The 13,103-nt window shown below is 37.9% G+C and overlaps 1 protein-coding gene across 5 annotated transcripts in view; it reads left to right on the top strand.

Annotated features, from left to right (window-relative positions):
- kifap3a (kinesin-associated protein 3a) overlaps positions 1 to 13,103 on the top strand; it is a 209,501-nt gene that overhangs the window by 134,456 nt on the left and 61,942 nt on the right. For all 5 annotated transcript variants that reach the window (XM_059647846.1, XM_059647844.1, XM_059647848.1 and 2 more), the window contains 3 exons: positions 1,623 to 1,723; positions 6,288 to 6,396; positions 11,696 to 11,808. In XM_059647846.1, coding sequence (XP_059503829.1) covers positions 1,623 to 1,723; positions 6,288 to 6,396; positions 11,696 to 11,808 — 323 coding nt within the window. The remainder of the gene's footprint in view (positions 1 to 1,622; positions 1,724 to 6,287; positions 6,397 to 11,695; positions 11,809 to 13,103) is intronic.

Below are 13,103 nucleotides of genomic sequence, written 5' to 3'. Positions count from 1 at the left end.
TGCAACATACAGAGTCTGAAAAAGCAAAGTATAAAACTAAAGACAGGCAGACATTTCTTACTGAAAGGTCAGATATGTATTTGATTGATAGAAAGAAAGGGATGTGTCTACTGCGTTTACAAATTTAGTGTCGCAGTTGATCTCGAGCTTCTAACGTTATTTTTGCACTTGTACAGTGGTCATTGATTTCCATCTCGAACATTGGCTGACTTTGCTCTTGTTTCTGCATTTCATGCTGAAATCTTCTTTCATGTCTTTATTACGACCTTTCCAATGCAATCCTGCTTGGTCTATCACATTTTATCCCCTCTAAACTTGAGGTCATTAAAACGACAATCTACCTTATTAAGCGCTAGTTTCCATTCAGCGAAGATGTATTTCTATTTCTGAATTTTAAAATTCTCGATCTTATTTTCAACCTACTACGGCCCCATACCTCTTTACCCCTTGTCATCTTTTCCAGTCCCAAACCCTTCAAGATGTCTGCGCTCTCATCTGGGCCTCTTGAATATTGGTGTCTGTATCCTCCAGTTGCCTTGGATGTAACTTGGGTCTCTCGGCACCACTCTGCCTCTCCCTTCCTTTTCACCCTTTAAGACCATCCCTTTGGCTGTTTGACCTGAGACCTCCTTACATGGCTCATATTTTGTTTATAGTGCTTCTGCGATGTTCTTTGTGTTTTATTGTGTTATTCTTATATTTATAAGTTGTTGTATTGGTGAGTAGACCAATTGTTCCATCATGCACTTGGATCATGGCTAATTTGTTTCGTAATTCTAATCATTGCTTTTATTCCACATTATTCAATTGTTTTACCTAACAAAAATCTTGTCTATTATTCCTGGAAGTTTCAATTGTCCTGGCCTCAGCAACTCTTCTTTTGGGCACGTGGTGAGGTTTGTTGAGTTTGGGCCGAGAAGGGTGGACAGTTAGAATTCCCAAATTTTGACTACTTGGTTTCAGAAGAAATGCATTCTGACATCAGCTGTGAATAACCAAACTCTAATTTGAAGGTAACTTCACTTTATTCTGGACTGTTCCACCAAATGATAGTTTCTAATGTGGTTAGAATCCTTTAAACACCTTAACCAGATGACTCCATTGATTTCTAGTACACGAGAATGCATTTTTTGATGTACATGTTCCTCATCGTTTAATTGTTTTAGAAATCTGGTGAATTTGTTCTGCACCCACTCAAAGTAAATTTTTCCTCAGGTGCTGTGACAAGAGCAGAACAAAGTTTCTTCTTACTCCATATCTGACTACTGAGGCATAATATTCCTGTTTATACAACACAAACACAGGGAGAATGCATTATCCATAAGTATACAACAGACTAGATTTGATGTGCAATGAATAAACATAGATATAATCTCTTAATTGTGAACCAAATATCAGCCATGAAATTTTTGTCGGATGTCTAGAACTGGATGCTGTACACAAGGTACTGTAAATATAAACATGAATCAAAGCTCTGCTCAGAGCACAGGAGTTAAAATAGAAACTTTTCAGAGGATTTTCAAGTTCTTTAATGTTTATGTTGGAAAGTGTATTTCCAAGAGAGAAATGTCTGAGATTTTGATGTGGTTGACAACATCATTGTGTTTCCTCTTCTTTTCCAGGAATTGAAAGCCATAGACAAGTAGTGATGTGTATTCTGTACCATGTCACCATGGATGATCGCTTCAAATCCATGTTTGCGTACACTGATTGCATTCCACAGGTAAAAATAGCTTCTTAACCATAACCTCCATAAGATCACCTAAATGAACTCAGATTAGTACTTTAACTAATGGATCATAGAAAATAATCCTATTAAAATATACACCAGGATCATTTCAAAAATATGACTAAAGGTAAATATTATGTGAATGATTTCTGTATATTTTTTCCAATCTACCTTCTAATGATCCAGCTGATGTTACTATTAGACAAGTCAGATTCCAGAATCAAACCTGGCTCAATAGATCATGTTATTTTGCTATATAACATTATGTTCAAAAGCACCCAAAAAAAGCCAAGGTTACAGAAAAAACCACACAGTTACAGATTTCCATCAACAATCAAAGTTAAGTTTATTTTACAACAAAAAACAATCTATCTAATTATAAAACAAGTTTAAAAGATTTTAAAACATAGTGAAACAACATCTCATCAATTCCCCAGCACCATCACTTCACAGTTTCACACCTAGAGAAAATATCCATCTGTCTCAACTCTTTCAGTTCTGCACAATTGATTGTTCCCAGTTCTTTCCTGTCAATTGTGAAGTTTAATATGAATATCCTCAGAATCAAAGCCTTGACTTTCTCTGTCTTTTAATATTATGGAAATTTTAAATAAATGTTTTTGATCTGGCAGTTGCACAAGCTAACGCTCTACAAAGGTAACTTATTTGCTGCATTGTCTTGTGGCCCTGTATTGTGCTCCTGACCACTATCAGGTTTTGTCCAAAACTGCTCAAATTTCTAATCTCTGCATTTCCTAAACCAATATCAATCCCTGATTATCGCTGAACCAAAACATGCTCATGAACCTGACTGGTTACTCTGTCATAAACCCTGCAGAGCATCAACAAAACTTCCCATTAACACGCTCAGAGACCCTTCTCTCTGACACGTACAGGATTTGGTCAGTGGTCTTGAGGGATTGGATGGCCTATTTTACTTTTTTGAAACCTTTTACATGCAGCAGATCTGGTAGCATCCATGAAAACAAAAAAATCATTAATTTTTCAGTATAACTCAGTGACTAGTGGATATAAATTTGCTAATTGATAGGAATCAGGTTATAATGATCAATGAATTTTTATGGGATTGGAGGAAGGTTTGTTGTGGAATTTTCCAGAGGTTGGTGTAGGACCCTTGTTTATCCTGATTGGAAAACTTTGTTTAAACGAGCAAAAATTAAATATCACAAATAATACTGCGAAGTTTATTGTATTCTGTCCAATTATTATAGCTTAACTTATTTAACTCAGTGTAAATATACTGTTGATCAATCGTTGTTGAAATTGTTGCATTTTTGATAAGGCAAATCAGGGCAGGACATGTACACTTAACGTAGGATCTTGGGGAGGGCAGGTTTGTTGTTCCTTGAAAGTGGAATCTCAGGTTGGTAGGGTAGTGAAGATGATGTTTGGTATGCTTGTCTTTTTTGGTCAGTGCATTGAGTGTAGGAGTTGGGATGTCATGGTACAGGGCATTGTTCAGGCCACTTTTGGAATACTGCAAACAATTCTAGTTTTTTGTTAAACTTTAAAGTGTGCAGAAAAGATTTTCAAGGATGTTGCCAGAGTTGGAACGTTTGAGCTATTGGGAGAGGCTGAATAGGCTGGGGCTATTTTCCCTGGAGTGTTGGAGGCTGAGGAGTGACCTTATAGAGGTTTATAAAATCATGATGGGTATAGCTGGGGTGAAATATCCAAGGTCTTTTTCCCTGTGTAAGGGAGTTGAAAAGTGGAGAGCATAGGTATAAGGCGGGAGAGATAAGATTAAAAAATGGACCTGAGGAGCAATGTTTTTACACAGAGGGTGTGGTACATGTAAGGAATGATCTGCCAGAGGAAGTGGTGGTGGCTGGTACAGTGAATTTTAAAAGGATCTGGATGGGTACATGAATAGGAAGGGTTCTATCTAGTGGGGCAGATGATGAAAAGGCAGACAGAATGAACACCAACCATTTCACACAGCAGGAATCAGGCCTCTGTGAACAGTCGATTAGACAGGCTGCCTGTAAATAAATAAGTTGTGAGCATTTTAAGGGAAATCTGTCTAAGCTCTACAGCGGACCTTGCTGCTTAGGAGCTCGTGACCCCAAAATCCTGTCTGGCAACCTGATTCAGGTAACCACCCAGTATTTCAGAAGCCCCCCTCTAGATTCTCCTTTCAGCGTCCTCCCTGTCAGGACTCCTTGAGATTTTAAATTTAAGTGAAGCCACTTTTTACTGTTCTAAACTCCAGCATATACAAGCTTAGCCTATCTAACCTATCCTCACAAAAAAGCTTTCCTTTCGAGATATTAGTCTAACAAACTTTCTCTGAACTCTTCCAATTGCAATTTCATAGAATAAGGAGACTTGTATTATACACAGTATTCCAGATGCGGTCTCACCAAGATTTCATCACCTGGTTGGTGATAATGTAAAATGGAAGATATAGCTGACCATGAGATTGCAAATTTTCCATGGTTAAAGCAAGTGGCTTAAATAATTAAAGTACAAAGTTGATACAATTTGTGTCTACTCCGTATCAGTTAAACTGCTCCCTCATTCGTTGAGAGAAATGAAACTTCAAATTCAACTAACACGCACATACCTGCTCACCTAATTAATACTTTCAGAATCCAGTCTCCACAGCTACTGCTCTCCAGTTCTTTCTCTTGGACAACTTCTTTTCATTAAAGGTCAGAAAAGCGCTCCCTTTTTCAAGCACCAAATTTCCTCATGTGCTGCCTCCCCTCACCAACCAAACCCACTCCAAATGCCTCCTGTCTCTCTCAGTTGCTTACACTGATGTAATAATGCAATGTAAAAGCAGTTTTGCTATGGAATATTCTGCTTCCTTGTTTTACAATCTTTTTAATAGCCATTGTTTTGATAAGTCCCCTTTGATCTTTCACTTTTTTCTTACACTAATGGAATGCTTCCAGAGGTCCTTTCATATAGTGCTGTTTGCTCTTTGAAGCCATTATCTTGTCAAATTTCATAAGCAGCTTGATCGAATCAAACAGAGTTTGGGACTCATTGGTCAAGATAGTGATTCTAGAGGAAAGCACGTTTTTTGCTGTAATCATTCAAAGATGTTAAAGGGGAAGGTGCATAGATGTGGAGTGTAGAATAGGCCTCTGGTTGCTGGTAAATAAGTGAAGGCAGGTGCCAGAGAGTCTAGACACAGTGATTTTAGCCTGGGACTATGGTATCTGATACTCAATATGGGAATTGTCTGAAGGAATACCACTGCTTCTTCACGATAGATTCAACATCTAAATACCTTCCTGTTTTTAAAAAAACATGACTGGTGACAGTAAGCACATTTAAGAGAGGTATACTTGAGCTATAATCAGCTTAGTGCTGTGATGAAGCTGCTGTTAATTTTTGAATAAGCAGTGAAGTTTTGAAATCGTACTAACACTTCAGCTGCAGACTTGGATTTGTAGTAATTACTCAAGTATAAGTAGTGCTGTACCATATTTGACCTCAGTTGTGAATTGAACTATATGCACTATTTGATGTTGAAATGGACTTGGGTTTCAAAGTATGTAATCTGGCAGTCAAATTTTGCATCAGAAGTAATTTTTTGGAAAAGTATTGTGACTTGATTAAGTACTCATTCCATTTGCCTTGAAATTTTCATACTTAATTACACTGCATCATTAAAGTCTCTTCTCCTTTATTCTGTTTCCTCCTTTAAATCTCTTACGCTTACTAAGGTGTGACTTCTCTGTCACTGGCAGAAACTTGTGCAGTTTTCACAAATGAGCTCAGGCAGCATATATTACAAGGCTAGTTGACAATGGAAGACCTTAAAGCTATGGCTCATTATATTTCTTTCAACTTGCATAATTGTGCACCTTGCAGTCATGCTAATGCCATTTGCAGTACTAACATTATTGTGTGGAGTTCCTTTAACTCAGCACTGACCTGGTGTTGAATATGGGTATTTCTGGTCTGTGAGACTCAACATCATACAGAGCTTATCCACTGGATTTCTAGGAACGATTCAGGCAGTCATGTTATCTGATGTCTCTTATTTACAACTCCCAACCTGATTAGTGCCCTGTACGACTCAAATAGATCATCAATCTGCTGTCATGGTGCCCTCCAGAGCCTACTTGAAAAGGGATACAATGATGCTGTCACATTGAACAATGACTATAATAAGAGTGAAACTTGGTTGACTTGATCATGTTTAAACGTTCAACTATTTGAAACTTCAAAAATGAAATTTTACCTCAGTCTTGGCTTCCCAATTATGATGCATTCCCTGTTGTATTTTTAAGTTATTGGGATGTAGTATCAGGCAGGTTTGAAGTGGCAGCTAATTGATCCAATCAGTTTTCCCAGTGAATAGGTTAGCTTAACATTATTATTGAACAGCTATCAAACTACAATGTTTTGGAGAATTGCAGTTTGTCTGAAAAGACGATACCAATCATGTGATTTATTTCTTGGTTTCTTAAAAGGAAACAGCTGTGAATATATGTGAACAGCTGAGAGCTGTAGTAATGTTTGAACATTGAAGAGTAATTGCAGAAATTGATATATTTGTGTGCTGTTCTGTTGCCAGTTAATGAAGATGTTGTTTGAATGTGCAGAGGAGCACATTGATATGGAATTAATATCCTTTTGTATTAACCTAGCTTCTAACAAAAGAAATGCACAGCTGATCTGTGAAGGTAAGAATTTATCTGAAATCTGATGCTTAAAGTGTGACAGAATCCTAATTTTTAAACTCTGGTCAGAGTGAGTATAACCTTCGATTTAGTTTCTACTTCTGGTGACTTTTTTATTTTATAATTGTGATTTTTTTTTATGTATGTCTTATTAGAAGTAGATTAAAGGTGCAATTATACGTTTATGCCACAGTGAAAATATTTACAAAATCCAATGGTGAAATGATAGTATAGTTAGAACACCCCACCGCTGCAAAAAAACAAGCTGATTCTGAGAATACTATGATTTGAATCATACTTGAGACAATCCTTTGAAATGATATCACGTGTAAACATGGTACGGTATCAAGTAAGGCTTACTAGTGTTCACACACACGTTTGACATTAAAAGAATTTATATCTTAATTTATTGAAAGTGCATGTGTTTCCATCTATCACGTTAAAATACCAAAAGTTCAGATTCAAAATGCGGTAACTTGTCCTATGACTCTTAACTAACAGAATCTCAGGTTCTGGGCTATTGTGCCCAGTTTGATACTGACTTGCTTTAGAATTCATTATTCAATCTGCACTCCGGTGTCGCCTTCAGACTCGTGCTGTGCGTTGAGATTTTAGGATTTTGGTCACTTAGGTATAAGTTGCCCCGCCTATTAATTGCATAAGGTATTTTAAATTTGTGATGTAATAGAATAATCTGAATATAATCTTTCCAGTTAGTTTAACTGATGTAAAATCGAGTAACCCACATCACATTTACTAGGCGTCTGCAAATCCTTCATTCTACCTTTGTAACTGTTAAAACGAGACATGCTGTCAGAATTTTTGTTTTGCAGTCATCAGTATAGAATTACAAGAATACAGTACTTTGGAGGGAACAGCAATGTATATATAGCACATGAGGAGAGAGTACTGGTTGATTGGCAAGTTAACTCTTGTTGAGGCATCGACACAGGATGCATCAGGGAGCATGTTGTTAACCCCTTACCTTTTGTTTAAATTGAAACCAGGCAAGTCAGTCTTGTCAAGATGTTGCGAGGGAGAATGCATCAAGGAATAATTGTCTCCTTCACTTTAGTTGAGAAAGGCAGAAGGCATACAAGTAGTTTTTGTTTGCCTTTTGTATGGGTATGTGTAGCCTCCAGCAAACATGAGATATATTGCAGGCCCAAACGATGACCTTAAATTGTTTGCTTGTGTAACTCACGGTGCAGATTGTATCGTTTACTAAATGTTTTCAAATTGTCAAAATGCATCTTATGTTGTAAACTATGTTTTAAGTTTTCGAAGTGCAAGCTAGTTCAGTACTGTTATTAAGATAATAACGTGTGCAGCTGGATGAACACAGCAGGCCAAGCAGCATCTCAGGAGCACAAAAGCTGAGGTTTTGGGCCTAGACCCTTCATCAGAGAGGGGGATGGGGTGAGGGTTCTGGATTAAATAGGGAACGAGGGGGAGGCGGACCGAAGATGGAGAGAAAAGAAGATAGGTGGGGAGGAGAGTATAGGTGGGGAGGTAGGGAGCGGATAGGTCAGTCCAGGGAAGACGGACAGGTGAAGGAGGTGGGATGAGGTTAGTAGGTAGGAGATGGAGGTGCGGCTTGACGTGGGAGGAAGGGATGGGTGAGAGGAAGAACAGGTTAGGGAGGCAGAGACAGGCTGGGCTGGTTTTGGGATGCAGTGGGGGGAGAGGAGGAACTGGGCTGGTTTTGGGATGCGGTGGGGGAGTGGGAGATTTTGAAGCTGGTGAAGTCCACATTGATACCATTGGGCTGCAGGGTTCCCAAGCGGAATATGAGTTGCTGTTCCTGCAACCTTCGTATGGCATCATTGTGGGACTGCAGGAAGCCCATGATGGACATGTCATCTAAAGAATGGGAGGGAGGGGAGGGAGTTGAAATGGTTCGCGACTGGGAGGTGCAGTTGTTTATTGCGAACCGAGCGGAGGTGTTCTGCAAAGCGGTCCCCAAGCTTAATAAGCAGAGGTTCACCTGCACATCTGCCAATGTGGTGTACTGTATCTATTGTACCCGGTGTGGCTGCCTCTACATTGGGGAAACCAAGCGGAGGAGAACTAATTTTATAAGAAACTTGAGAGTTAGTTCTCAAGTGAGTGAATCTAGGGAATTGAGGACTGAAAATGGGGAAATGATGGATGAATTTCATCTGTCTTCACTGAAGGATAAACAGCATCTAAAAATTGTGAATCCAGGGTTGAAAGGAAGGGAGGAATTAAAACAATTAGAATTGCCAAAAGAAGGATATTGTGAAAATTATTGCACCTAAAAGTTGCAATTTACCCAGGACCTGATGAACTTTCTTTTAGAGTCTTAAGAGGTTGCTCTAGAGAGAAATGCATTGGTTTAAATTCCCTAGATTCTAGAAACTTCTCAACAGATGCAAAAATAGCAAATGTGATTTCTCCTCAAGGGAGGAAGCAGATAGAAACCAGGACATTTACTGTCCAGTTAACCTAATATCTTCATAGGGATAGTGCTGGATTCAATTCTAAAAGAGGTTAAAGTGGGACAGGCGCAGTCAAGTAGGTTTTGTGAAAGGAGCAAGACTGATGTACTTTTAAATTAAAAGTTACCTTGTTACTTTAAAGTTATTTATTTTGTTTACCAATATAGGAATTCAGCAATGTAAAAAAATTAAAACTTGCATGGAGCTGTGTGTAATTTTTTTTCTTCTGAGAAGGTTTTCCCAACATAACTAATAGTAGTTGCGATTGGGATAAGGGGCATCTTCAGGAAGGCACCTTTGTAACTAGTGATGTGTCACAGGGTTTAGGGCAGTTGCCAAAATTATTTACAATTAGCTTTTATTAATAGAGGGATCGAGCTCCGGAACCAAGAGGTTATGGTGAAGCTGTACAAAACTCTGGTGCGGCCGCACTTGGAATATTGTGTACAGTTCTGGTCACCGCATTATCAGAAGGGTGTGGAAGCTTTGGAAAGGGTGCAGAGGAAATTTACTAGGATGTTGCCTGGTATGGAGGGAAGGTTTACGAGGAAAGGCTGAGGGACTTGAGGCTGTTTTCATTAGAGAGAAGAAGGTTGAGAAGTGACTTAATTGAAACATATAAAATAATCAGAGTGTTAGATAGGGTGGATAGGGAGACCCTTTTTCCTAGGATGGTGACGGCGAGCATGAGGGGGCGTAGCTTTAAATTGAGGGGTGAAAGATATAGGACAGATGTCAGAGGTAGTTTCTTTACTGAGAGAGTAGTAAGAGAATGGAACGCTTTGCCTGCAATGGTAGTAGATTTGCCAACTTTAGCTACATTTTAAGTCGTCATTGGACAAGCATATGGACGTACATGGAATAGTGTCGGTTAGATGGGCTTGAGATCGGTATGACAGGTTGGCACAACATCGAGGGCCGAAGGGCCTGTACTGTGCTGTGATGTTCTATGTTCTATAACTGCACCTTGGCTTCAATAGAAAAATATAATATGCTTAGAGTTGTTTCATTAAAAAGTATACTCTTTTGGGAACGCAACTGCAAATTTAACTGAGGGCTCACTGTATATGGATAAGGCAAATAGGGATTGGTTATCCCATTTGGCTGGATGACTTGTTTGCATTGTAGAGTGATGCTGAGTGATGCTAAGTGTGCGTTCAGTTCACGCGCTGGTTAGGGTTACAATGAAGGTTCTGCCTTCCCAACCTCAACCCTTGCCTGACGTATGGTGACATTCAGGTTAATCTCATCACCAGTTGTGCCTCTCTAAGAACCGTACAATGACTTTACCATTACAAGGTACATCTGTCTGCAGTAATTCAGGAAGGGTGATGACAGTTCTTGCTTTTGTTGTAAATAAGATTCTTAAATTTTAAACATAACAAAATGATTTGTCGAATACATTCTTATTAGGAGTTACTTATTTATAAATAATTATTTTGTTTTTGAAAATTTTGCACCTCTGTTTTATTTGCAGTTCTCGTGGCTTGTCAGAATTTTTCTTAGAGCACGGATCAGAAAATATGAAAGTCAAGTCTGGCTTTTTTCATAGAAATTGTGCAATTAGTGATGATTATTGGAATTTCTTGGTTGTTCAGCATAACCTTAATTTCCTTTTCTCACCTTTCTTTCTTTCATCTGAGTTACAAGAATCTGAACTGTACCCAGTTAGAACATGAATAGGTAATATCTTTACCTAAAGAATTTGCAGAATGACTAATTTATTGTAATTAGAAAGTAGTAACATTCATTGGCACAAAAATTAGATATTCAACTGAAAAAATTTGCATTAATAATTGGTTTGTTGTTGGGTTTCCAAAGATCAAATATTTAGACCAGAAGGAAAGAAGTGGAATTCACAGAGTCTTTAATCCCGAATTGCACCAATCTTCAATTGAATTTACTTGTTGTATTAGTATTTCGATGTCATGTTTGAGGCTTGGATGTGATGCTGAGGGAGTTTGCAGAGCTAGGAAGGGGTGAGGTCCATGACAGATTTCTAAACCAGAATAAAAGTTGTAAATTAAAGGCATTGAGTGATAAGTGCCTGTTCAGGATGGCAGCACTTTTGAGTCCAATGTTTGGGGATGTTCGAAGTAGGAAGACAAGGCAAGAATACATTGAGATGGTCAGGTCTGAAAATAACACATCAACGAGAGTTTTGGAGCACGTGAGATAAAAATGCTGTTGACTGGCCTTAGTGGACGAGGAGACCTATCTTGGGATTGAGTACAACACAAAAAATGCAAAACAGCATTGCAAATATTACTTAGAACTCTAAGCTTTGGAGGTCTGATACTGGTTGTGACCTTTCTATGAGCTTATGCCATGTCTTGCTGTGAATTATATTTTAACATACCAGAACACGTTCTAGCAAAATACCGCATGGCGGTACAGCCATCAGTAATAGACTCCCTCTGAACAAATAATCTATGGATAACTTGATTTCTACCTTGTTTGCATTGCTTTAGTATACTGGAGTCCTGTGTATTCCTTCACAGTATACTTTGTGTTTGTGATATTTGCTGATTTGATACTATTAGATGGAATCAGCATGGAATTTCACTTACAGACAAATATGATATTCCATTTCAAGTAATTTCATATTTTTAATATGTTTCCATGATAGCTTCTGTTTTTACCAACACATTTTAAAATTGATAGAATTAACACTTGTAATCCTTTGATTTGAGTTTTAGTTATTCCGGTTTCGTTGCATTGTGAAATAATCGACATGAAGCATAGTTAATCAATAGTGCTAAATAATTGTATGTCTAACCTGATTTTGTTGCTGAGATATTTGACTCAGTATGGCTAATGATGAACATTATATTTTTTAGGAAATGGCCTGAAAATGTTAATGAAACGAGCCTTCAAATTCAAAGATTCACTACTGATGAAAATGATTAGGAACGTTTCTCAACATGGGGGTCAAACCAAAAATCTCTTCATTGTAAGTATTGCAAAATGATTTATCTGAGAAATTAGGATCAGTTCTTGTAAGTGTTTGTGGTTTATTTTGGGTGCTTTCTTATGCCTTTAAATCAAATACACATGATGGTTGCTATGACCTGTAGTCTTGTTTGTAATTTTTTTTAAGAAAAGAACTAATTTAACAGCACTTGCTTCAGTGTGTTGTTTTAAACCCAGTGTTTGAGCATAAGGGTACAAATTCTTGATGACTTGATGTTATCTCCTGTCTCTTACAGGATAATGGTCTATTTAATTAACAATAGTGCTGGTAAATACCATTGTCTTTTGATCTATTTCATTCTTTGCATTACTGGGGATAGTGTTGATAATTAGGACAAACTTGAGGGGTAGATGGAAAGAAAGGAGAGCCAATGCTTTCGATCCAGTGCCCCCCACCGCCCCTTCAGCATTCACAGTTCTTTGGTTTGTTATGAGGGATTGGTGACAGGGTGAGAGTGCGCATGCACGAATGTGTTATGGGGTGTTCGTGGAGAAAGATGGGATTCCCAATACACTGGGCTGCAGAATATATTTACCTTTTTATGATTTTTTAAATTTATTTTGAGTTTGATAGTGTTCTCTGAGTGAAATTAAACTAAACGTAAGTTTTCCTAATTTATTGGAGGACAGATGTTTGTAGTTATAGAATCTGATATAGTATCTTTGAAGCATGCTAATGATGTATGCCATTGTTAACATACAAATCAACCAGTAAGTTCAGAAGGGATACCCCATGCATTGTGCATCTATGGAATTTATTACATGATTTATGCCAGTCCACTGAAGCTTCATGCATGCAGGATCTTTCTCTTAGCCACTCTGTAAATTTTAAGAATTTGCTGGATTTACACATTACTTATCCATTAATTTGCCACATGAATTTAAGTTTGGTAATTGATATGACACTTTTTAATAGTGACAATATACCTCTTGTATTCTGAGGGAACAATTTAAACTGCGAAATCTAATTCCATCAGATGATATTTTAGAAAATAAAAATCATAGGGAAATACAAGATAAATGTGAAGACTGTTAATTTGTGAAAATTTCATCCAATTGAAAATGTTTTAATTAACCAGGCACCATCTAGTGGCAGACATTAGTTGATATAGGTAGCAGTTGAAGTGCAGAACTAGCAGAACCAACTGACTTCTATCATCAGGTGGAGCTCGTTGCCTGAGTGTAGGTGCTATACCTCCAGAAGGGTAGCACGCTGGAACTCAAGTCCTGCCCTTGCCAAAGTCATTACAAAAGCGAAAGATTTTAAAAAGTGCG

This window comes from Stegostoma tigrinum, chromosome 8, assembly GCF_030684315.1.
Source record: "Stegostoma tigrinum isolate sSteTig4 chromosome 8, sSteTig4.hap1, whole genome shotgun sequence".
Classification (NCBI taxonomy): Eukaryota; Metazoa; Chordata; class Chondrichthyes; order Orectolobiformes; family Stegostomatidae; genus Stegostoma; species Stegostoma tigrinum.
This window is presented reverse-complemented; position numbering and strand designations above follow the sequence as displayed.